At 31.0% G+C, this 24,973-nt stretch overlaps 4 protein-coding genes and 1 long non-coding RNA gene across 8 annotated transcripts; 2 read left to right on the top strand and 3 right to left on the bottom strand.

Annotated features, from left to right (window-relative positions):
* Window positions 1-1,254: 1,254 nt before the first annotated feature.
* Window positions 1,255-2,502, bottom strand: LOC114175708 (stellacyanin-like). Its single transcript, XM_028060493.1, has 2 exons — window positions 2,315-2,502; window positions 1,255-1,631 (listed from the first exon to the last, which is right to left on the bottom strand). Exons 1-2 carry the CDS (start codon window positions 2,496-2,498, stop codon window positions 1,408-1,410), a joined length of 408 nt encoding a protein of 135 aa, XP_027916294.1. The 5' UTR covers window positions 2,499-2,502; the 3' UTR covers window positions 1,255-1,407.
* Window positions 2,503-3,733: 1,231 nt separating this feature from the next.
* On the top strand, window positions 3,734-5,154 carry LOC114176358. Its single transcript, XR_003602994.1, has 2 exons — window positions 3,734-4,030; window positions 4,663-5,154. It is a non-coding gene; the product is annotated as an uncharacterized LOC114176358 (long non-coding RNA).
* Window positions 5,155-5,290: 136 nt separating this feature from the next.
* On the bottom strand, window positions 5,291-6,093 carry LOC114176357 (arabinogalactan protein 41-like). The gene is made up of 2 exons (XM_028061384.1): window positions 5,736-6,093; window positions 5,291-5,598 (listed from the first exon to the last, which is right to left on the bottom strand). Exons 1-2 carry the CDS (start codon window positions 5,866-5,868, stop codon window positions 5,519-5,521), a joined length of 213 nt encoding a protein of 70 aa, XP_027917185.1. The 5' UTR covers window positions 5,869-6,093; the 3' UTR covers window positions 5,291-5,518.
* Window positions 6,094-7,278: 1,185 nt separating this feature from the next.
* LOC114177815 (protein SPA1-RELATED 2-like) lies at window positions 7,279-14,691 on the bottom strand. Of its 4 annotated transcripts, XR_003603229.1 has the most exons (9): window positions 14,366-14,691; window positions 12,714-14,185; window positions 11,304-11,461; window positions 9,907-10,738; window positions 9,111-9,257; window positions 8,760-8,927; window positions 8,610-8,676; window positions 8,266-8,325; window positions 7,890-8,083 (listed from the first exon to the last, which is right to left on the bottom strand). XR_003603229.1 is itself a non-coding variant. In XM_028063367.1 (8 exons), exons 2-8 carry the CDS (start codon window positions 14,136-14,138, stop codon window positions 7,892-7,894), a joined length of 3,132 nt encoding a protein of 1,043 aa, XP_027919168.1. In that variant the 5' UTR covers window positions 14,139-14,185; window positions 14,366-14,689; the 3' UTR covers window positions 7,279-7,891. The 4 variants fall into 4 exon arrangements, 3 of the variants coding, with proteins under 3 accessions (XP_027919168.1, XP_027919170.1, XP_027919171.1); XM_028063367.1 differs by having other exon boundaries at window positions 7,279-8,083; window positions 8,610-8,927; window positions 14,366-14,689; XM_028063369.1 differs by having other exon boundaries at window positions 7,279-8,083; window positions 8,610-8,927; window positions 14,399-14,689.
* Window positions 14,692-21,234: 6,543 nt separating this feature from the next.
* On the top strand, window positions 21,235-23,242 carry LOC114178300 (COP1-interactive protein 1-like). Its single transcript, XM_028064126.1, has one exon. It carries the CDS (start codon window positions 21,235-21,237, stop codon window positions 23,185-23,187), a length of 1,953 nt encoding a protein of 650 aa, XP_027919927.1. The 3' UTR covers window positions 23,188-23,242.
* Window positions 23,243-24,973: the final 1,731 nt, after the last annotated feature.

Genomic DNA, 24,973 nt, shown 5'->3' with positions numbered 1-24,973 from the left:
AAGTAAAATTTTCGATTGATACTTGTAAAATGAAAGTAAAATTTTTTATCGTTTTTTGTAAAATGCACGTAAGATTTTTGATCGATACTAGTAAAATGCAAGTATAATTTTTGAACATTGATCCTGAAATGCAAGTAAAATTTCTAATTGTTGTTTGAAAAGTGCAACTAAAATTTTCTATTGTTTAAAATTTCCGATAATTACTTATAACGATGATTTATAATATGCAATATATTTTTTAAAGGCTAAAAAAATTATGTGTTTTTCTCCCAAATTTGACAAAGATGTTTGAGGCAATCAATTCAAGAATTTCCAAAGTAAAACTTGTTTGTTAAACAGACAATAATAAGGTTAGTATCATAAAACATTGGTGGGTGCTTCAAGTAGTGGGAATTCAGGATTAATATATGGGTGACATTATGAATTCTTTAAGTGAAAATAGCCTATTTTGGAAGAGGTTTATACATTTTTTTTTTTTAGTTTTTAGTGTGATAGATTAAGACGAAACCATGCGGTAGTATATCCAATGTTCGTTGAGTCATTAAACTCAATGTTATTTGGTCTATTATGATAATTTTGGGTCTATTTATACGTGAATGGTAGGTTAATTTTGTTATATTTTTAACATTATGATAATGGATGTAAGGAGTTAAAAAATATATTTAAGTGTGATGAATGGGTTTAATAAAACAATAAAAAAGTGAGAAATATTTTTAAATGTACTTAAATGTTGTCAGATTATAAATTAAAGAGTCAAGAAACTAAATCAAAAAAATAAATAAATACAATAGATGAAAAATAGATATAATACTTTTAAATGTTTTAGCTAACGAGTGCTCATACTCTTTGGTTAAAATACTTTCAGTGTCATTAACTCATAATCATACTACAGTTAGAATTGAGTTTTTTACCGTAAAAAAAAAAGTATTATGATTAATAAGCTTACGATTTCATATAATAAGATTCTATAATTTTAAAATTTCTGTCTGTGCTCTAAAATTTTTATTGATATTTAGACTACTTACAAATATTTAAATGTTACATTAGATTAAATATCACATCCTCTTAATATATAATACCACATCCTCTTACTTTAAATTTTGAATATACTAATTATTTACAGCTTTTAATACAATAGATATATATTATATAATATTTTCTTCACTGTAATATTTTGAAAAGGATACTCTAACAAGCTCTTCTATGTGTACACATGAAATAGTAGATGTGAGTATACTGATACATTTAAAACCAAAAAAACAGAAAATTTATAAAAATATTATTGTGAATTTATAGAGTTTTAAAATGTGTGTCATCGTAGTCGCGGCATTTACTAAGTACATAAGAAGGGTTAAAACTTAAAAATAATCTAAAGTGAATAAATCCTTTGAATAGTATATGCAGAAGTTACTGAGAGGATTTGAGGGGATTAGTAACAGTGACGTGAAGCTTCATGCCAGCCTCGCAATGCTTGCCAACAGAAGAGAAGAAATAATAGTCACCAACTTTCTCCAAAGTAACAGAGGAGTTGCCCTTGAAATAGGTGTGAAGAACATTTCTCGTTGAACAATGCTCGTAATCCTCTTTATTTACCATCACCACTGTGTTAAGCCCTGGGTGGTATTGGAAAACTGCATTTTTTTTTCCATCTTTCTATTAGATTACTTTTCTCATCATCCAACAACATTGTTGTTGTTGGAAATAATCTCATATAGGATAAAAAAAAACAAATTTAAACAATAAAGACCCATAATCTCATTGCCTTAAGATTTTGAGTTAAAAATAAAGTCAAACATCTTATACGTAAGACCAATATCATATATATAGAACCACAATCTCACACGATGACTACAATTCCTATATGAAAATATGTATATAAATATAAGGTTAAATATGTTTTGGTCTCTTAAGTTTTAGTGGAATTTAGAATTAGTCTCTCTTAAAAAATTTTGACCAATTTAGTCTTTCATCTTTAAAAATACGTGAATTTAGTCATTTTAACCAGATTTTTTAAGTTTATCTGACGTTTCAAGCGCATCTCAGGATGATATTTGAATTGTTTACACTGTTTGACACATTTTCGTTTCAATATTAATTAAAATATTATCATAAAATGCGTTTAAAATTTTAAATAAACTTAACAAAATTTGGTAAGAAAGACTAAATTCACGTATTTCTAAAAATAAAAAACTAAATTAATATAAAATTTTGAAAGAAAAAATTAATTCTAAAATTAACTGAAACAAAGAAACGAAAATATATTTAACCAATAAATATATAATAAATAGTTTGAAGAATATAGTAAACGACGTACCAAGCTGGTCACCAACGACGAAGGCTTTTTTCTTGGCCCAATCATCGTAGAAAGTTTGTTGGGTGGGGATGTTCCAGCCCAATTGGTCTCCCACAATATGAACAGTTTTGCAACTCACAAATTCCAATAGCATCGACCCAATGGTCCCAAACACCAACAAACCAAGCTTCATTTTCACGCTCATTTTCTTTTCTTCTCTTTCTTTTTTTTTTTTTTCCAATTTCTCTGAGTGTTGCCTTTCTTGGTTAACTTAAATGTGATGATACTCGATCCAACCAAAAATTAGGTTGCCAATTCCAACAAGCTCGTGAAGTTATTATGGAGACCGAGTCAAATTATTGGATGAACATGAACGATTCATTTTTTTTGTTCTAGTTTTCAAATGAGGATGATTGATTCCCTTGTTATGTTCCGATTAAAGAGATGAGAGTGTTTTCAGTGTTACCCCAAACACACAACAACCACCCTATTTCAGTGTGTGTGCCATTTTATTTCACGAGACTTTTTGTTATTCAGAAAACACTTCAAGTTTTTCCTAATTTGAGTAAATAAATTGAATAATTTAAATAAAGTGAGCAAATTTTGCAATGCTTGTGTAGATATATTTAATTATCTGTAATAGTTTAGCATAATGATTTATTTTAATATATTTGACCGTTAGTTAATAAACTAGTTTACCTTTCTGAGATTCTAAGTGAAAAAACATCAAATTATAATATATATATATATATATATATACACATGTAAAATGTAAGGTTTATAAGGCTCGTCAGAAGGTGGTGTTCACTTTAAAAATTAGTTCTTTATTCTAATTAAGTTTTTTTTTTTTTTTTTTTCAAAATGTATCTTAAGGAATGTTTTAGGAAATTTTACATAAATTAGGTGAAAACCTTACTAAATGTCTCTTTTTTTTTAAAAAAAAAACGTATTTTAAAATATACATTTTTTTTCCTTAAAATAAACCTCTTAATTACGATGAATAGTTCCGAAAGTTTCTCTAAATGACTTTTTGATTTTTCTATAGCCTTCTTTTTAATATCATTAGCACTAATTTGTGATGTTTTATTATATACATTTCATTTAAAACAATTGTTTCATCATCAAACATAACATGCTAAGTAACAATAACCGTCGTTAAATTATTTTAGTGTAATTTAAGCATCTATTATTATCTAGGAACGAAAAATATATGGTACGTTTAAACTTTTAATTAAAAATGTAAAGTAGTATTTTCTTATTAATTAAAAATGCTTCTTTCTTACCATGTTTTATTCAAAATGTTGTACATAGAAACATTAACAAAAAATAGTTATTTTTATTTGTTTTAAAACCTTTGAAAATAAAAACAGGAACAACATTTTTTTTTCTTCAGGCTAAAACCTAAGTAAGAAGAGTGACAGAAACCGCCGGAGCACACAGGAGCAATATATACGAAGCCGTGGTTTGTTAAAACTACCAATTGCCGCGTTAGAAAAAACTTGCCTTTTCCATTACCAAGTAAAGAACCTTTATCACGAACAAGAACACGAGGGTTTTACTTTGACATTCACTTTGCCCTAAAACCCTAATTGAAAACCGAAGATGCAAGAAGGCGGAGCCAAAGCGGTGTGTGCAGAGGAAGCTCTTTCTCTTCTCAATTGCGTCACTCAATCTCCCTACGATGAAAACAAATGCCTTCACCTCTTGCATTCTTTGCGCGACTGCGTCCTCGCCAAGGTACTCTTTCTCAAATACCCAACTCTTCAATTACTGAATCGCATTTCCTCTAATCGTTGTTTTATATCCATTCTTTCGATGGTATCTGAACGAATGATCATGACGATAAGTAAGTTGTAATCGTTTGGTTTGGCCTGTAGACAACACTTTTCAATTTGCTGAATTTGTGTTTCTTTAATCATTATATTTTCTTGATTTCTTCCTTTCTGGTTCGAATTTTAATTATTCTTCTTTGAGAACCCTTGCAATTGTCGATTTGCTGGTTTTATTTTTTCATTAGTGGAAAAGTTAAGAGTTGGTATTTGTTCGGTAGGTACACATACATAACCAATCATGCATGTGATGACATATCAACTAATGATTTTCTTATTAGTAACTGAAACTACTTATTTTACGCTTCCATTAGATGTTGAGTAAGTTCTTATATGACATTTTGATTGGAGTTGCACTTCATCAGAATGTGTATTCTGTTGATTCAGCCATAATTACTCACTTCGGAGTTGCCTTTATGTTCCAAACTTGATTGCTGGATATATTTGCGTTTATGTTTGCGGATGTTTAAATATAGTTGTGCTTTCTTCTGCTTTTTTTTTTTTTTTTTTAAAAATGGTTTTCGTTTTCTGCCTCGACAGAAAGTGAAGAACTTTTCCCTAGCTGGACAAGAAAAACAGAAAACTGAACCCAGTAATCAGAAGGTTTGATTATAGATTGGTATCATCACTGCTTCACAAATGCCTTCTAATTCATATATTTATGTACCAGAAGCTATTCAGTTTCAAATTTGAATTTCAAATATTCACAAATAATTTTGATTTAGACAGTTTTTTTGATTTCAAGTGTAAGTTGAAAGGGAAGTTAAGTAAGTTGCTTGCTCTGCATCTCTCATCATCGGATGTTGTGCAAGTTTTTCCTAACCTGGCCACCTTAATCGTAATTATGGCCTGAGGTTAATACAACCAAACATTTCCTCTTTACCTTGTTCAGTTTAAACACTGAACACTTTTGCTACATGGGATGGAATGTATGATCTGTTTTAAATGTATGTGTTTCTAGTTAACAGCGAATACAAGTATAGCATTTTAATGGATGGGTTCTCTGGCTTTATAAGAGAACTTTTATCGGTACAGTAGAAGAAAAAATATTTTGTATTTGATTGATGATGTGTTTCTAGTTAATTGTTTTTAGTAATTTTTTTATTTCCTGAATTACAGAATTGTTAATTCATTGCCGATTATTGTTCTTAATCAATGAGCTATAATCTGATTATGCCAAAAGCAAGACAACCATTATATTACCAAGAGAAAACCATAAGCAGTCTGAAATCTGTTCCGACTGCAAACACTAGCCACTAAATGGCCCAACATGAATAAACAAAACACCTACTCTTCTAACTCACACCAGCATTACATTCCTCACTTCTCTCCCTACTCGTTAATCATAACGAACACAACACAGCTTTCTGCTCCTAATTCAGAAGTTGGAGGAAATTTAGGCCGAGTGGATGATGTATGTGAGTACCAGAGCCAGCAACATCAGAGTATATGCTATCCCTTGATCGATAGACGAACCTGAATTACAATACAACACAAAAAGAATTACTAGATTGAACTTTTTAATATATTGGATCAGGAATTAAAAATACAACAATTCAGGTTTAAAAGATATCCTATGGATTGTTGTTGTTAATAATAAAGAAGAAAAGTACCGTCACTGGAAGGGGCAAGTGCAGGGGCTGCAGTTTGAGCCTGAACAGCAGCAGGCATTGAAAGAGCAAGAATGAGAGTGGCAACCATGGCCATAACTCCCAATCCCAAGGAATGCTTGCAAACACCTGCCATCTCCAAATTACAGTCGCTTCTCTTTTTCTCTCTCTTTCTCCTCTATTTGGTGCGGAAGAGAGAGAGAAAAGAAAAGAAAAAGGAGATGGAGGTGAGAGAATGAGAGGAAGAGGGTGGGATTTGTGTTGTGTTAAGGTAATGTGATATGCGTAGGAAGAGGTTGTTGCGTTTAAAAAGGTGATTAGAGTTGTTTTGTGGGGGAGAGACAAAACAGGAAAAAACCACTCTATTGTGGGCCGTATGTTTCGGAAACCCATCATTCTAATCTCTCTCATTCATTTTATTCTACGCCAAAATTCTATTATTATTTTCTTACGTATCTGTTCCAATGTTTTAAAAGGCAAACGAATCAAAACTCACGAGACACTGTTATTCTATTAACTTTTACAAAAATTACATAACTATAACAATTTCAAGGATCATATGATGATTCATCAATACCACACCAAGACAAGTATTCATACAAGTTGAAACTTACAGAAAACAAAAATATTAACCGTTTTCTCTAGATTATTGTGGTTACTTCACGTTGCAAAGAGATACCACTCGGTGCTTTTGAAGAAACATGCCATACTGTTATATCAATGCCTTGACATTCGAAAATATCACATCACATGACGCTCACTTATTGTATTGCCAATTGAAATTCAAGCTGATAATTTATGGATCCTATTAGCTTATGTGTTGCCACCATTAGTGAGTACTTGAGTTTTTTTATGAGAGTGTCTCTGTTAATATCACAAATTAACACTTGAGTATTATAAGACACTTTTATTGCTTTAAATAAAAATTTATTAATTTTATATTAACATACTAGAAAACCTTTTTTTTTAATTTTTTCTTGAAATACATTTGTGTAATTTAGATACTAAACAGGTAAAAATTAAAAAAATTAAATTAAAAGGTAGCCGTACAGTACTTATATACACACATACATGCTTGATTTATATACACCTTCAGATAAATTTGAGATAATGACCAATGATACTATAACTCATATTTCTTACCCTCATCCTTTAACCTTTTAATGTAGTTTACACTAAACTATGTCAGGGAGCAAAAGATAAAAATAAAAAAATAAGAGTAATAGTATAATTTTTCTATCTTACCCTCAATTATCATTAAATAAAAGGCAATACACATATAAACAGTGGCGTTTTCATTAGTTAATAATAGTATAATTATTGTTTAATTTATTCTATTACTTTATCTTAAAATGTGTGTGTGTATATATATATATATAAATTATTAATTCTTTAAATATTAAATAGCATAATCTTTTAAAAAAAATATATTATACAAAATATTTTGAAACTACACATTTTAGCAAAAAAATACAACTTATAACTCAACCTATTATAATTTAATTAATAAAAAATGGATTAGAATGCATAAGTTCTAACAGAAAAATATAGCAACACCTTGTTGGATTAAGTCATGAATATGGCCGCAATAGATCCAATCCAAATAGTATTAGTGAACTGTTTTTAAGCTACGAACATCACTAACAAAATACCAGGGGAAATTCAAGATGGTTTTCCTTCGAAAACTGTGAGTGTTAGTGAACTGCAAGCTACGAACATTTCATTACAGGAGCACATTACTAGTTCAAGCATACACTTCACCCTTCATGCAGAGATATAGAGTTTAATCTTGAATCTAAAAGTTGGTAGAAACTCCTGCCATGTCCATTCTGAAGTGTTAATCTTTTACACAATGAATCTGCTTCCTGTTTAGATTCATCCTCCTCTACTTTCTCTGTGTAACAAGCCTTTTCCAACAAATGCCAGACTGAAATCTTGGATAAAACTCAGCCTTCAAATTGAAATATCTGGTTAATATTTTGACTTTTTCTCTTCATAATTATGCCTGAACTACGAGAAGTCGTGCCGTCAAAAGAATTTTCGATGAACTGCGAGAAAATTAATGGGATTGACTTGAGTGTCAAGGGTGAAACACTAAAACTATATATTGGACTGTACAAAACAGTAAAGTTCCCCCCTTATCAAGGGCAAGCTTCCCCTCAAATCATCTGTAGAACTTTTATACATCCACTTGTATTGGCTGCAATAAGCATGTCTGATTTCCCTCTCCAGCACACACTTGAAACAAATTGACTATAGTCATCATCAGTCTCTTTACCAGAAACAGGATCAATGGACCCAAACTTGTGCGAAATGATTGGCATGGGAAAAGATTTATAGTAGGCATAGACCTGCAAGACCATACATAGGTATCACTGCAAAATTTGTGCATATACAAGTTACGGAATAGGATGTGTGTGCTCTCATTTCAATGATTAAAAAATCCTAAATGGATAATAATAGTATAACACTTTTTTGTATTTGGCAACTTAAAAGAACGTCTTACAAATTTATAATGGAAAATAATGCATACCTCATTTGTTTCTGAACCACATGTTATATATCCATCAGCAACTGATAAGCCCACAAAATTCTGTAATAGCAAGAGGTGTACTTAACTCAGTCTTTCTGACGTGAATCCACACGAGTCGTCCACCAGAGTTGTTAACAAAATCATATTTTGGCAGGTAAATCTGAATTTTTAAATTTGCTTTTCACTACTTAGTCAGTCCACCACAATCTTCATCTAACACCGTAAAAAAGTGAATTTCTTTTCCTTTTCTAAATCCAATTTTGGAGGTGTGTGACAAACAGACCCTTAAAGAGAGAGGCCATGGAGATAATTTACAATCAGAGCTACAAAATATAAAATCTAACCTTTTCATTGGTATGTCCAGTCAGAGTTAAGCTGCAAGCACTAGTTGACCGACCCACAGGAGAGGTTCTGTTGAGATCCCAGATCTTCAAGGTATTATCGGTTGATGCAGAAACTAGTGTTTCAGAGTCCAAGAATTTGACAAAACTTACAGATTTACGATGACCACCCAACACACACCAAGGGTTTCGAAGAAAGCGAAGATCATAGCAATAAGCCGAATTATCCGCGGATCCAAAGGCCAGCATATGAGATGAATGAGCAGAGAACTGAACACAACAGACATTAGCAACATTCCTTATTGTGCCTAAACTGTTTTTCTGCAAAATAATTTTACATTTGATTAGCTCCGGATCAATTGTAGGCAGAAATTAATTCATAAATGCCATAACAACTTGAGAGAAAACAACAAACAATACTACCGTTTTTCAGTCAAGCAAATTCTCGCAGTTTAAGCAGAATTGCCTTGACCTGTGTATGCAGGTTAAAGAGATTAAGCGTACCTCATTGACACTCCACAGTTTCAAAGAACAGTCATCACTCCCACTGGCAAATTTAGTAGGGCATAAAATAGAGAAATCAACAGACCAGGCCCTCTTTTCATGTTCGGTGAGACGAGAAAACTCTTGACCTGTATTGGCATCCCATAGCTGAAAATGCATCCATTTAGGCAACGCAATTAGTACTGCTGAAAATAAGAACATATCTCTCATCAAGAAATAGTAGCATTTTTCGTACTACAGGAAAAATTTCAAACTTTTTTTTTTGGTAGAGGAGGAAGTGATGATATCGTTCTTGTTATCAGGCAAACTCTACGTGATAGGACCCGTACTCTAGGATACTTCAATAAAGAAGTTAAAAAGCAATTCATCTTTGAATTAAAATAAAGCCCGCCATCGGACATGATCATCCTTAAAACGTGAGGTCAAATCATCTAATTAAAATTTGGATGCCAATCTGGAGAAAATTAAATTTTTGTTCTCCACTCGTCCCTTTAGGGTTAGGTCGACATCTTGAAAACGGGAACGAAAAATTATATTTCCATACAAATTTTCTCTTAAATTTTATCCACAAGGTATGGGTCCCATCTTTAAAGGTATAACAAACTCACCCATTGGAGAAATTTAATCTCAAATATGCAAGTGAAAATTTTATTAGACCCATGGAGATAAAACCATTACATGCTGGTTCGAAACTGCATATGCCAGATTGTAACTCACGGATACAGCAAGGAATGTATGGCAATGATGTTAGCAATAATTCAAATGGTATCAAATCTAGTGAGCAAGCCACACAAACCTTAACTACACCATCATAGTCTGTGGAGGCAAGATAGTTCTGGACGTAGCTATTCCAGCAAACACAACTTAGCCTTGATCTGTTTACCATCTCGACTACAGGATAATGGATGTCGACAGAGTTATTGAAAATTGCATCGAACTGAAAAACTTTTATTTTCTTTGATATCCCAGCAGCAGCAAAGTAGTCTCCATCTCTATCAAAACTCAGAGAACAGATTACATTTACTGGATTGTTAAAATCAGAAGTTCTTAGTATGCCCCGCACTTCAAACTTGTGATAACGCGCATACTTGCACAAACCGTCAAAGAAAGCTCCTAAAGTATCTGTATGTTTTTCCATGTCTTTTTGAGCTACACAGAAGTTGTCAGAATTTCTCAGCACATCTTTATCTGGGCGGGTTGCTGTTTCTGTTCCAGGAAGCTTAATTGTAGATCTCGTAGAAAAGTAAACATTCTCAAGTGGGGACATATTTTTCATCAGTCTCAGTTCATTTTCTTTGGAAACTGTGTATACTGGTGGTAATATTTCTGCACTTGAAGCTTCTTTGAGAAGAGATACACCCTCTATTCCGCAGGATGAGTTGTTCTTCAAGCTCGAAGGAGCCAAGGATAGTCTCAAATCATGCCTTCTCTCCACCTCTTTTATATCTGATTCCATGCATCTGATTTCTTCAGCCAATTTGTGGGCATCCCCGTGTTTCTGCTCTTTCAGTGAGATGAGGAAATGCAATAACAATTCTGATTCTGCATCATATTGGTTAAGACTTGATAATAATTCCTCACAGTCCACCACCTTTGTTCCATTTATCACTTCAGATTGTAGGATCTTCCTGTTATGCAAAATAAGTCATCACGTCAGGATATCATAGTTGTCTTTGGTAGATATAGCATGTAAAGAAATGGAATTTCCTTACAAAACCCATAAATAGATCTAGAACAAGATCAGAAAGAAGTCCTCTCACAAAATTGAGCCCAAGGTAAACCTCCTTTAGAGCTCAATTTCTATTAGTCCTCCCTTCTCTCTCCGCATATTCTCCCATCCTATCACGTTAAATAGCATGTAACATTTGTATCTAGCTATGAATTTAAATGTGGGGTTTCGTTGATTTCCTTTTGTATTTATGACTGTACTCTAATGTCTTACTAAAAATAACACACATGTCTTTATTATCTCTTTGACATACAATATTCAGAAACCTCTAATCTACATCACCTACTACTTGCATGTGTTCAGAATCTTTTTATCTGCCTCTCCTCTCTCAAGCTGCCCAGCAGGCCAATTCATTGCTTCCCCTTCACTCCATAACTACCTGTTCTTTTGGTAAGACCTCCGAAGTCTGGTAATTATGATACACAAGATTTTAGATAACTTAATACAAAAGATTTCAGCCTTACCTTATTGTTGGACGTGATAATGGTTCAGGATGCAGCATCCAAAGGCAAAATCCAGCTTCCTTAGGATACTCTGATAGGAAAGCTGAGGGAAGAATCCTACCACGAAGAGCAGACATCGCAGCAGTATGTGCTCTTTCTGAATCAAAATGATTAAATAACTGAAAGAAAGACCGAAAATATAATCAGTCCTTAACTTTATGTAAACTCATGTTGCTGTACTCTTTCAGTATGAATTGACCAAGAATTAGTATTTAATAGAAAAAAACCAGTCAAAACTATTAACGGGTTAAATTTACTACAACAGTTAATTGATTGCAAAGGTTTGAGGTAAACACCAGAACTATCAGTTTCATGAATCCAGAATGACATAGCAATGTTCAAAGCAGACAATAACATACAAACAAAAATCAATTAATGATAACCAGGGCGGGATGATTGGATGAATAGGCAAGAAATAATCATGGTCGTCAAGACAACCATTAACAGAATGAAAAGATAAATATATGGCTTAAGATGTTACTAAATAATGTTCATTTGGGTGTAAATCGTGCCATCTTTGTTTTCTGGACGTGATCAAAGTAGGAAGACCGAGTTTTTTTTCATTGTGACCTCAACTGATCTAAAAGTAAAAAAAAAATAAAATAAAATGATCCCATAACTTTGGGATCAAATCACTGTTTTAAAGTAACTAGGAAAACTAATCTAATCATAAGGAAATGATTACAATAAATCAGCTGATAATCAGGACCATTAATAAGGAAATAATTATAAACAACAACAATAATTGTACACAGTAAATTTCACGGCATAGCATCTTCGAAAGAGGAAGTAACATTGTATCTAGCAAATATTCAGCATCCAGTTCAAATCATACCAAAACATTATAAAGATAGCTGATGCAAACGAGAGGGCAATACTAATGTATGACTGAGAAAGGGACAGTGTAAATAAGGAATAAAAAGGCATCAAAATAAAGACTACAAATTGCAGTTGCTTAAAGTGCAAACAAACGGTAAATTATCACGAAAGTAGACCAAAACAAACAGTAAATTACAGGCCCATTGTCTCATTATTCACTTAATGTTAAATGAATTCAAATATATTGGCAGTTGACACTGAACAAGCATAAGTAATCTCTGCAGTTAGTTATTTAAGTTCGAATCATCTCTAGGTTTTCCTATAGAGAAAGGGTACAGAGTACCAATATTCCATAGCAACAATGTTTGCAAGCTAAATTTCAAAAAGAAGGGAAGACATACCCCCCACCCTGCCCCCCAAGTACAGACAAAGCATGTTTCCTACACGTGTACTCTCAGAAACACGTTAATTTTAAGAAGTCAAGAATATAGCAGAGAAAGGGAACATTGAATTAATTTAATAAAGAGGGCATCCACCATCTGGACTATGCACCTCAAAAAAAAGGACTCCCAGACAGTAGATATTTGATAATATTGTGCAACCACCCTCAGGACTTGTATACCATTCTTCTTCCAATCCTTCGTTTGAGGAATTCAATTGGAATTGACCGGCATTAGATATGTGAGGGAGGCGAGACGGTCTCCGAATATTATGCTTAGAAAATTGGATATCTTCCTTGTATTGATTGCAATGATCTTGTGATACCGCTGCATTGACTTTAATATCATTGGCAATTTGATAATACAAGTCAGTCCGAGGAGGGCACTGACTCTGATCACCGGCAACTCTAACATTATCAGCGAATTTCTGTTTCTTCATCCGCAAATTATGAGAGGAAGATTTTACTTTCTCCGACAGCCTTTTTCTAATAAGGGAATTCTCTAGCTGAAGAACTTCAGAATTCGCAACGCTATCTAATTTGTGTTTCTGAGTTGGCAACCCAAGATGCATAACATGGTTGGATGGTAGCAATTTAATATAAGAAGGGTACAGATTGTGCATTGCAACTCCCTGCGAGTGAGAACCGCCAACCAAGTCTGCAATTTTTCTGAATATACTTAAATGCTCTGTTTTGCTTCCTTTGTGGTGCCTAGAATTCAACCATTCTCTCAAAGTCACACCATCAGTGTCAGACTCACCAAATCCTGGCACGGTAGCATTATGTGGAGACTTTGCAAACTTTAAACCGGAGATCGGGAATGCATTAGAATCCGTCTGGATATCAATGCCATACTTCATGAGGTTCTGATCTCTGGACTCAACATATAAACCATTAGAAGATGGACCTTTACATACAATACCCTTTCCCTTCAATGTACTTCTACTAAAATACTCTGCAAATCCTGATTTGTGTGCAGTTTTTGTTTGCATTCCTTCGCGAGCATCACCTTCATCCTCTTTTTGCTCGGCTGTATGCTCATCAGCGGACAAGTGCTTCACGACACTGCCATGATCATAATTGACTGATTTTCTAGCTAATATCTCTCGGGAAGACATGGGCCCAAAATCCTCCGTAGCACTAGATGTAGCTTGAACACTCTTTCTAGCTATAATGCGATCCCTTCCCACACGCGAATCAGCAAACGGCTGATAATTATGCCGCCATGGACTCCGGCAATCATGCAAAGACCCTGGACTGTTCAAAGTACCGATTTCTAGGGTAGAACCGTTGCAACTTTTCACCATTAACTCTTCAACCATGACACCGCCGCCATCAGAAAATAGACCTGGATGCAAATGTTCCCTTCCTTCAGCCATATTCTTATCTTCTGGAATTTCATCATATTCTTGGGGTTTTAATATTCCGGGGAATTCAGGATTTAGTGAATAGCCATCATCTTTGTTTTGATGTTGCACTTGCACACCCTCACCAATCTCCAATTCTTCGTCCATGCCGTCAAAATTATCTTTCCACATGCCCCTCACCACGTGACATGAAATTATCTTTCAGAGCGATTCAAGTTCTGCCAAAGATATACTTAAACAATTAGCAATTGCAGACACACGATACACAAACATGCTTCTCGAATGCTTCCCAAACGAAATGCAAGCAAGCAACATAAAAAAAAAAAAAAAAAAACATACACGAGATATGTTGACATCAACTAATCAAGATTCAAGAACAATCAGAGCAATTCACTAACCTGAAGGAAGGAAGCGGAAACCGAAAAGCTTACCGCAGAAACAGAAATACTTGTTTGGGAAGAAACGCGATTTTCTGACTCGGTTACGAAACCGAAACGTTCGAAATGAAACTACTGAAACGAAAAGCTGAAAAGGGTTTTATTGTTATGAGTGGGTTTTTCTTCCACCGCTTACCTGGTAATAAAAGCTTTGTTTGGCCCTTCGTAAGTTGGTAGAATTAGAATAGAAGACGTTATTTATGCTCAACTCAAATTCACGACTTCTTTCTTTCGTACAAATAAATCTTCGTGATTCACATCATGCTAAATTCCAAGTCAACGTTGGCTTCATCACCCGCAAACACGTTTTAACTTCTGAAGTTTGTTAACTTGTAACAGTTACTGTTAAAATTACCTAGCCTAATTTTTAATTTTGTTTAAACCAATTTACTATAACCATTTATGAAAACAAGTAAATAACCCACAAATATCCAAATATTATCCGATCGAAACATGTCATTTTATCACTTTTTTATGTTATCCAAATATTATAAACGGTGAGGGACACAAATAAAGAATTATTCGAAAATGAAACTAGTTAAATTAAAATTTTGGGTTTTTAAGGGAATTTGTTTTGGAGTTTTAAAAGGTATTTTTTAAATATTAAGAACTGGCAATAAATGATCCACGTTGATGTGGTATGAAACAGTGCACATGCAAAATTGGAGGGCACGATAATCCTTTCACGTCCACTAGTTCCTGATATTTGCTACTTTATTTCCAGTTTTGGTCAAAACAAAAACAGTATTCGAACTCGTTGTTTACTCTTTGTCTGTGGTTCTCAGAGTGCCACGTTCCAATTGGGTCCCTTTAAACCTGCTATGCGCCGCAGTTGATTTTTTCCTTTTCTTTAATGCTAGTTGGAATATCATAAATGCAAGATTCAAATCCATTAATTAATATTTTTTGTTTAAACTTTACAATCTTATAATAACAAAGTTGTAAATAGATCGTAACACAGGTAGGTGATGGCTGTTATTTTCAATTTTATTTTTTATTTAAATTTAAAAATATAAAAAAAATAAATAATTTAAGTATTTAAACTTATATAACGGTTGTGATTTGATGTATATATTAAAAAAAATAATCGTAACATTATATAACGGTTGTAATTAAACTTATTTAATAATTTGGTCTCAAATTGGAAAAGATAAGATTGGATCATTTTAAACAAAAGTTAAATAGGAGACTAGATTGAAAACAACTATTATCACTAGTACATGTCAAGACAATAAACTATCATGTGGCATGATAGTAACACGTGGCAGATTATAAATTTTTAGAGAAAAAATTAAAAAAATACAAAAATAAATAAAAAAATCAGGTTTACGGACACAATGTTAAAGGAGAGGACCAAATTGAACCTTTTAAAATAATTGAATGACTAAATTAAACAAACCAATCATAAGGAAAACAAATTAAACTAAACCCAAAAAATGAGGACTAAATCAATAATTATACCTTAAATATTTCACACAGATTGTAAGTTTGACTTTTCTACTCACCATCTCTTCCTTAACTTTATTAAAATTATTTTGTTTGATACGCAACACACAAATCTAAAACAAGTTCAAAAATATTCAATTCAATGCAATTTTTTGTTTGGTGGTAGAAATGAATCAAAGTAATGACATTGATTTTAAATGTGATGAAAGTCTAAAAGATATAAACTTTTATTGGCACTACAACATATCTTTCCAATGACAAATACAATATACATACAAAAAGACATTCATACAAAATCATGACTGAATTTCACAAAATATACTGAGAATCACAAATAAAAATGTAACATTTAGTAAACAAACTTCAACCATAAAACAAATCGGACAGAAGAATGCCTCATAATAAGTCCACAACAAAAGGAAAATACTTGACAAGAAATAAACCCAAATCCAACACTATTTCATATAAAAGAACAAAAACATTAACTAAAAAAAAAAGCATTGTGGACTGAGAAATGAAGAAGAGAACTTTGACATAAATTTTAACAAATACATTGAATACTTTATTGACTGATATAAAATAGACAATCTACGTAATATCGAAATAAATTATATGTTTTATGTTTGTCGATAAAGGTGCATTAACTTAGTTAAAAAAATGCTATCGCACCTTGTTTACATTTTTTTTTCCTGTTAAACATAAATTAGATAATTACATGATGATGCAAATGATTGTTTTTGCTCACTACATACCTCACAACTTTTGAGTAATAAAATTATATAGTAGAAGAAGAAATTATGAGAGAAGCATGAAAATGTTACTCTTCATCGGAAAGATAACAACCTAACCTATGTTTTCATTTAAACATTACTTCTCACAATCAAACTAGATTAGTAAACACTAATGCCGTTTGGAATCAATTGAACCGTAAATCACTAAAATCAATGCAAAACACAGATTTTTTTTTCCTGTCTTCATTATAATAAGCTTCTTAGTTTTTTAATCTATTTTTTTAGAAGTGTTTGGCCTAACTTCCTCTGTCAAAGAAATACTTAAAGAATATTTGATCAAACGCTACCTTAAAATAATGTAGAACAAAAGTATTGTTCAAGTGATTAATCTCGTACTCTTATCCTATATTTTAATACTTGAGTCCGTTATGCCGAATCTATTCACTACATTTTAGTTGACATAATTTTCTCTCGCAAATCAATAAAATATAAAAGCTACAGAATACTACTACGTTACGTTATCATAAAAAAATTAATAAAAATGTCAAGGCAAAGTATAATATATAATTCTTCTAATAAGGAATATGGAAACTCCTAAACCGATCACTAATTCCTACCTCGTGACCTTTTACCTTCTAAACCCTGATTTTTTATCTACATTAATCTCATTAATTTGCTCTTTTATTTACCAGAAACATTTTTACATTATCAGACCTCGCAAATTCCGACTGTTACAATAAATTAAATTTCCAATTAAAACATTCAAAACATAAACGGAAAAAGAAAAACCTGGATCAAACGTTAAAATAAAAAATAAAAAAACTATTTAAAATCTTTTTGGAATTGAGTGTATCACCTCACAACCCTAACCTTAATTTAAAATTAAAATATTAACTTTTTAGCTAGTGTCTTTGGAACAATAATTAACAGTTTTTCTTTAAATTTTGTGGAAGAAAAAAAAAAACAATAATTAACTCTTTTTTTTCTTTGTGAATTTTCTCTTTCTTCCACGTTCCTCCCTCTCACCTCCTTTCAAACGTACCAATAAGACAATTTTGTATGGAACCTTTTTTTAGATGTTGTTAATCATGCGTGAAACATTCTAGGGATTCTTCTGAATCGTAATAATTTGAATCCTTAAAGGGCATTTTATTCGAAAGAAACCCCAAATTACTTTATCACCCTCACCAGACAAGACAATAACCACTGCTTTTTCATTTCCACTCATCAAAGAAATGCGCAAGATATTCCTTCAATTTTCTTCTTTTTCTTTTCTTCATTATACTCTTTTACTTTTTATCTTCTGCTTTTCTTTCCCAATATCTCTGCATGTCAAGTTCCAATCCCAGGTATTTTTCTCACATCGCAAACACATAAATCTTATTAATTAGATCTGTTCTTTCTTCATTTCCCTCATTCGATTTTGTTTAACAGAATGGGTCCTTTGATCTGGCCAAATTCTAGGCTCTATACAAATTTATGTTATCTCTGTTCTTGTATATCAGAAAATAAACCAATTTTACGTATATTAGAGAAATAGTTAAATACATTAAAATTTTATTGATCTCTTAATATCTTTTTATAAAGCAAAAGATGCATTCATAATTTGAAATTGTCATATTTTTTTATTTCAGGATTTTTAGTCATTTGTGAAGAACAAACAAAAGTTCCTCTGATAGGAATTTATTTTAAAGTGTATCATTTGCTCATGGTTCCATAGAAAAGATGACAAATCATCACTCAAGAAAAGCGATCAAGTTTTTTGGAAGTCTAATCGGTCCTGAAAATGTTGAAGACCTCCAAAGAACCAGATCAGGTTTGTACACATTCTTGTTATGAGCATTGGAGTAAGATTAAAAAATGTCGAATCATTTTCTTTAGTTTTCCTTATTGAATATATTAAATTTTTATTATTATAGAGTATGCACACGAAATAATACAAAAGAAGATATATGTTATTATAAGATATACCAGAATGAAGGATAAAATCTTTCTCAAATGTCACAATGGAGTGCTTCAAGTATCATAATTTAGGTCATGTTCAATATGAATATCCAAGATGGAACAAAAAATCAAATTACGTAGAATTATTGGATGAATAAGAAAAGCTTCTTTTCATGACTTTTGTAGAAGAAAATAAAGTTAAAAGGAATGATGCATGATTCTCGTACTCAAGATGTTCCAATTATATGCGTGGAGACAAAGAAATATTCTCTAACATGATAGAAGTGTTGATAAACAAGTCTCTCTTTAGATAAACACTCTCTATATTCAGATTTGTTGTGTTTTACAATAAAGTACTACATGGTTATTTTATAGGTCTCTGGACATTATCCTTCAACTACATTTATTAAATATAACTACTACCTAACCCACAATTAATGAACTCTATTGCATACTTAATCAATGGTAGACTCACTCTCAACCTTTTGCAATCTCCTAGACAATTAATATAGCAACTTCCAACTACACGCATTTAAGTTTACCCAACAAGAAGTGGTAGAAGAATGTAAACATTTTGTTGAGTGTGGTAATAACTTTAGAATGTGCGTAGATGGGAAAGGTAATGCAAGATTGGTTATTAATGACACTACTTTCCTTTGTCAAAATGTATGTCATGTGTATGAGCCTCAAAATAATTTATGGGTTAGTCACTAAGCTAACTTAATAAAACCCTTGCTTTAGGCCTCCAAAAAAAGCTTCAAAAATTTTGTTAGTACTAATTGGTTTAAGCTTAAAAATAAGGCCTCAAACAAATTGTTTTAGTACTAATTACTTTAGGCCTCCAAGTAAAAAAGTCTCAGAAAGTTTGATAATAAATTTTAAATAAAGTATTATACATTTTAACATTAATTATTTTATTATTAAATAAGAAAGATCTTATTTTTAAATTTGTTTTAGGTCTCTCAAATACTTGAGTTGTCCCTAGTTAGTTATGAGAAAAATGTTTTGTCATTCTCATTAAAAATCAGGTATGCAAAATCTATCATCTAAGTAAATTGTACATATGAAAATAAATACCAATCTAATGTGTTTTTTTCCTTAATGAAAGATCCAACATCAATACTCCTATCGAAGAATGCTTACATATTTCCTAATAACTAACTTATCTTTGGCGTCAAAAGTATGAGCACTTAAGCTAAAAGGGATTGAAGCTACTACAAACAATGAAAATAGTACATGGACTACCTCAATTGGAAGTCTCAAATGTTTCTTGTGAAAATTGTTTTGTTAGTAAGCAATACTCTAATATTATTATTCCTAAAAAAAGTGAATGACATATTAGTAAGATATTGGAACTCATATAGATGTAGATAGTCACAACCAATAAAGTATAAAACATGTAGAAAGAGTTATCTTTTGTACTCCATTAATGATTTCAAGAATTACAAGAAATTAGTGAAATAAAAATCATGGAGTATTTCAAGACTTACAAGATATTAGTGAGAGATGAAATAGAGGCATCTATCAAGTGTTTGTGAGAGAATAAAGGAGAAGAATTTAACTCTCACAATTTCAAATCATTTTGTGAAAAAAAAAAGGAATAAAAGGACAACTTAATGCAACATATATGTCACACCAAAATAGGGCAACAAAATGCAAAAATAGAATAGTGATAAATATTGTATGTTGCATGGTCTTGACTAAAAGGGTTCCCAAATCTTTTTGGGTTGAAATTGTAGATTGAACATGCTACTTGTTGAATTGATGTCCAACACTTGTTGTGAAGGGCATCACTCCTCAAGAAACTTGGAGTGAAGTCAAAGCTTCAATAATTTACCTAGTTTAATATTAACAAGGTGGTATATTTATGGATAATACTTATTTTAAATAAATTGTTGGAAGTTTGATGTATCTTAAAACTACCGGGTCTAATATAATGTAAGCTTAAGGCCTTTCAAAAGCTCATGAAGGTGATTGAAATAATTGATTTTAATGAAGTAAATTAATTGTATATTGCAATTATAATTAATTTAAGATGGAGGTCAAATATGTCTTTGTTGTTACAATATAAAGAATAGTTTTTTGTTATTTCAATAAATTAGAATCTGAAAAAAGCTTTTAATGCTACAATATATAAAATAACTTATTGTTAATATTGTCTTACATATGAAATGGATAGATAATTGATGTTTCTTGTTATGAAAGTATAACAATCACCTTATGTAATAAAACTATCAATCCACTTGCAAGCTGCCTATATTTATTATTATTCCTTTCAAATACAAGATTCAAATTTGAAAATTTTATCACCACTAGAATAAAAGTTACCATGATTCTTAGATTTAATATGATACATCAAGACTTGTTAAAAATGAGTTAAGAAGAAAAAAATATTGAATTATTATATATCAAAATTGATATGAGGGGAAAAAAAATAGGAGAAGTGTTTAAAAAAGCTTAAGTATGAAAATGTATAACTATAACTATTATAAAATCTTTTAATTTGATTGTATTTGTAATTTAGTATTAAAATATTTGTAATTATATATGTATTACTTTTTTTTTTCAGATATTGAAGCTAATATTTCTGGGATATTAAAATTTATTAAGAACGAAAGTCATAATACAGAAGATGGAAATCTCAAACATTCCACAAAATGGACAGAGTTTAAGGGGTTGATAGAAGACTTATACAAGAATCATCAATCGATGTATGCCTTGTATGATCGTATTACTGAAGAGTTTGAGAAATCTGTTTCTCATAAAAGAAAAGTGTCTTCATCTGACTCTGAATCTGAATATTTTTCCTCAGAAGAAGTAGATGGTTATAAAAGAAGGTCAGAAAAAGAACATTATTATGTATCTGATTTTGAAACTCCTAGGCAAGAATTTGATAAAGGTGATGGTACATATGATATTACTAATGTTGAAGCACAAAAAGCTGAAGAACAATTAACTATGCTAATGAAAGAGGTTGAGAGCTTGAGCAAACAAAAGGGTGATCTAAAACAAGAGGTTGAACACCAAACACATGAAGTTACACATTTGGCCTCAAAGAACACTGAGTTGAATGATGAAATACTCGAACTTGATTTGTTGTTGAAAAAGGAGAAAGATAAGGTGTTCGATTTGGAGGCACAATTAAATGACAATGAGAACCAAGAAAAGCCCAATATTGCCGATTTGATGGCAAAGATTTGTGAGTTGGAACAAGAGATCAAGTCTTTGCAAACACAAAAATATGAAATGGAAGAAAAAATAAAATGTGAGCAAAGTGAATCATCAACCCAAAGAGAAGATTTGATGGATAAACTTGACATGGTGCAACAAAGGTTGAATGTCATGGAAAGTGTGAACAAAGAACTAGAAGCCAAGATGGAAAGCCAAGGGGAACAAATTTCTCAAGATTTTTTTGAGATAAATAATCTAAAGGACAATTTAACTAATATGAGATTGGTTGAGAAACATATGACGGCAGAGAAAAATAGGCTTCTTTATAGGCTTAAGGATCTAGAACTAAATTTGGAAAGTCAAATGAGTCAGAAAAGTGAATTGGAAGAGAAATTAAGAGACAAGAATTATGAGATTAAAGAACTTACAGAGGAAAATAAGGTCTTTCAAGAAAGAAACCATGAACTAAGAACAACAATGACACAAAAAGGGGAAGAGTTATCTAATTTTTTGAGAGAACATGAAGACCATGAAAATGGAGCTTCCATGGAAATTATGACTTTGAAAGCAAAACTTAACGAAATGAGACTTGAGTTGGACACTATGCACGAACAAAAGAACAAATTGGAGCAACAAAACGAACGAAGTCAAAAAGAATATGTTGAAAGCCTAGCAAGAATGGAAAATTTGAATGCCAAGTTAGCAACCCAAATAGGAGATCAAGAGAAAATGATTGAACAACTTAATGAGGAGAACAAACAAGCTAAAGTTGTGTTTAGTAAATTGAGAACTGTTCAGGTAACTGCCGAAAGAAAAATTAATGAATTGGCAGAAGAGTTTCGAAGGAAAATGGAAGACAATATCAAGTTGTTGCACCAGAGGATCCACGTTGCAGAACAACTGAATAACGAAAATAAGTACACTTACAAAATAACAAAACAAAGGTACGAGGAAGAGTATAAAGATATAAGAAAGAAAATTGCTAATCATAAAGATGAAACAACGACATATATTCCAAATGGGTTTGAATTTATTACATTAAATGGATTAGATTTAGCAATTCAACATGTGGAAGACTATGCAGCTCGTGTGACTAAGATGATATGTGAGATTAAGTTTGTGAAGGATCGGATGATTGAAAAGAATGAAGAGGTGAAAGAACTAATAGATCATGTGAATTACCTGAGGGAGTTGTTGGATAAAAAAGAAGAACAAGAATTATTGTTAAGGGAGAATTTATGGAAATTGGAGGCAGAGGTGAGCAAGGAAGGAGGGGATAAGTTGAACCTAAGAAAAGAAGTGAGCCAATTGGAGAAGAAAGTGGGAAATTTAGAAAAGAGTGTGAAAAAGAAGGATGAAGAGCTAGATAACCTTGGGGAGAAGAAAAGGGAAGCAATAAGGCAACTTTGTTTTGTGATTGATTTTCATAGAGATCGTTGTAACTATCTAAAGGATATGGCTACAAAAAATAGGGTCAATAACATCACATAAACTTGAGAAAGAAAAATGGAAGAATATATTGTACATGGTGTATACGGCACATTGATCACCTACACTAATAAAAAAATTAAGACTACTTGTATATTGAATTTTATACTCAACTTTTTTTTTGTTTCACACAAAATTAATTGTGTAGTAAGAATTTGTTAAATTGTATTTTTAATTTGTAATAATTTTTTATTTAAGAACAAATAGAAATTGTATATTTGTTTAATAGATGATTATTTTTCTTTTATTTAATATGCATTATTAAAAATGACATCATAAATAGAAAATACTATGATTTTGTTTGCATGATAATGTTATCAGGAGAAATTGAACGTAAAACTGATAATTTAATTAATTATTTTATAGAAAATAAATGAAATAGGAAATATATAAATAAAATTCTCTAATTTAAAAGAAAAATACAGTAGAAGAGTATGTTGTTTTCATGAATAAAGAAAACAAGGTGAGGAAGTAAAAATACATATATACATTGGTTTAAAAAAACTATATATTAATGTAAAATATAATTTTAAAAATTTATTTATTTTTTATGTTATAAAACAAAATAACTTCCCTCTTTTTTCTTTAGGTTTTTCATTAATTAAATAAAAAATGTTTTGAGTTTTGTGCTTTATTTTTTTTTATAATTTATAGTTTTTGAATTTTATAAATAAACCACACCGATCTTTCTCTTCTTCTTTTTTTCTTACTTAATCAAACTCATTTGGTGGTGGTAATAGTTAATTAAAATTGATAAATTAAAAAAATAATAAACTAATAGCAAAATCAAATAAGATAAAATAAATGTAACATGAATTAATCAAGGTTATTATGGTTAACTAAATAATAATAAAATTTACGATGAATATTAATATCAATAATGGATTCAATAATACTAAAAATAATGATAAAACTGGTGAGAAAATAATAATATAATTGAGGATGAATTTATGATGTTGATTAAGACCATTATAGTACTGCCAATAGAATCATAGTGATAGCAACAACAATCAAGATGATCATTGTTAATTAAATAAAAATATTTCCTATAATTATTAATATCAATAATGGATACGATAATAATAAAACTAATGATAAAAATTTTGATGACAACAAAATGATATTATAGGTGAGGATTAACTCATTGTGTTAGTTAATAACATGGTATTAGTTAATAAGATAGCATTCTGATGATAACTAAATTCTTCTATGTTGAATTCATGTATTATTGAAAATGAGTATTGTTATGCTTGATATCTAGTTTTTTAAATTAGAAGCATAGATAATGATAAAGATGTACCTATTTGTCTCGTTTTCTTTTCATATTTTTTATGTACTCGTTTTCCATCTTCACAATCATTTTCGTTTTAAATACTAATTCACTCATAATTTAATAAGTAACTTAACAAATTTAATTTTACTATTTTTTAACCTATTTTTTATTTTAATTGAAAAACTATATCATTTATTATTTGACTTGTTCAATATCTATAAATTTGAGTTAGACTTCTAGAAAAATTTGATTATACATTTTTTTTTTCAAATGATATTACATTTGAGAAAAAATAACCTTAATTTTTTTAAATCAAATAGTTTGCAGAAAACATACTTGACTATTTTTACTTCTTTTAATATTTTTATTTATTATTTATTAAAATATACTCATTTTCAAGTATTTAAACACAATAGCCTTTTTTTAGATTAAATCATTGGTAATATCATAAAATATGCTATTATATATATGGTAATAACACAATCACTTTCAAATAAGATAAGTACAATATAAATA

Source organism: Vigna unguiculata, chromosome 3, assembly GCF_004118075.2.
Source record: "Vigna unguiculata cultivar IT97K-499-35 chromosome 3, ASM411807v1, whole genome shotgun sequence".
Classification (NCBI taxonomy): Eukaryota; Viridiplantae; Streptophyta; class Magnoliopsida; order Fabales; family Fabaceae; genus Vigna; species Vigna unguiculata.
Note: the sequence above shows the minus strand (reverse complement) of the source record. Positions and strands in the feature narration are given on the sequence as shown.

Coding starts and splice junctions, on each gene's coding strand:
- LOC114177815 (XM_028063367.1), bottom strand. CDS start 14,138: ATGTGGAAAGATAATTTTGACGGCATGGACGAAGAATTGGAGATTGGT. Junction 11,462..12,713: donor TGGGAGTCCTTTTTTTTGAG/GTGCATAGTCCA, acceptor TCTTTCTTTCAG/TTATTTAATCATTTTGATTC. Junction 8,928..9,110: donor AACTGTGGAGTGTCAATGAG/GTACGCTTAATC, acceptor ATTATTTTGCAG/AAAAACAGTTTAGGCACAAT.
- LOC114178300 (XM_028064126.1), top strand. CDS start 21,235: ATGTATGCCTTGTATGATCGTATTACTGAAGAGTTTGAGAAATCTGTT.
- LOC114176357 (XM_028061384.1), bottom strand. CDS start 5,868: ATGGCAGGTGTTTGCAAGCATTCCTTGGGATTGGGAGTTATGGCCATG. Junction 5,599..5,735: donor ACTTGCCCCTTCCAGTGACG/GTACTTTTCTTC, acceptor ATTGTAATTCAG/GTTCGTCTATCGATCAAGGG.
- LOC114175708 (XM_028060493.1), bottom strand. CDS start 2,498: ATGAGCGTGAAAATGAAGCTTGGTTTGTTGGTGTTTGGGACCATTGGG. Junction 1,632..2,314: donor CGTCGTTGGTGACCAGCTTG/GTACGTCGTTTA, acceptor AAAAAAATGCAG/TTTTCCAATACCACCCAGGG.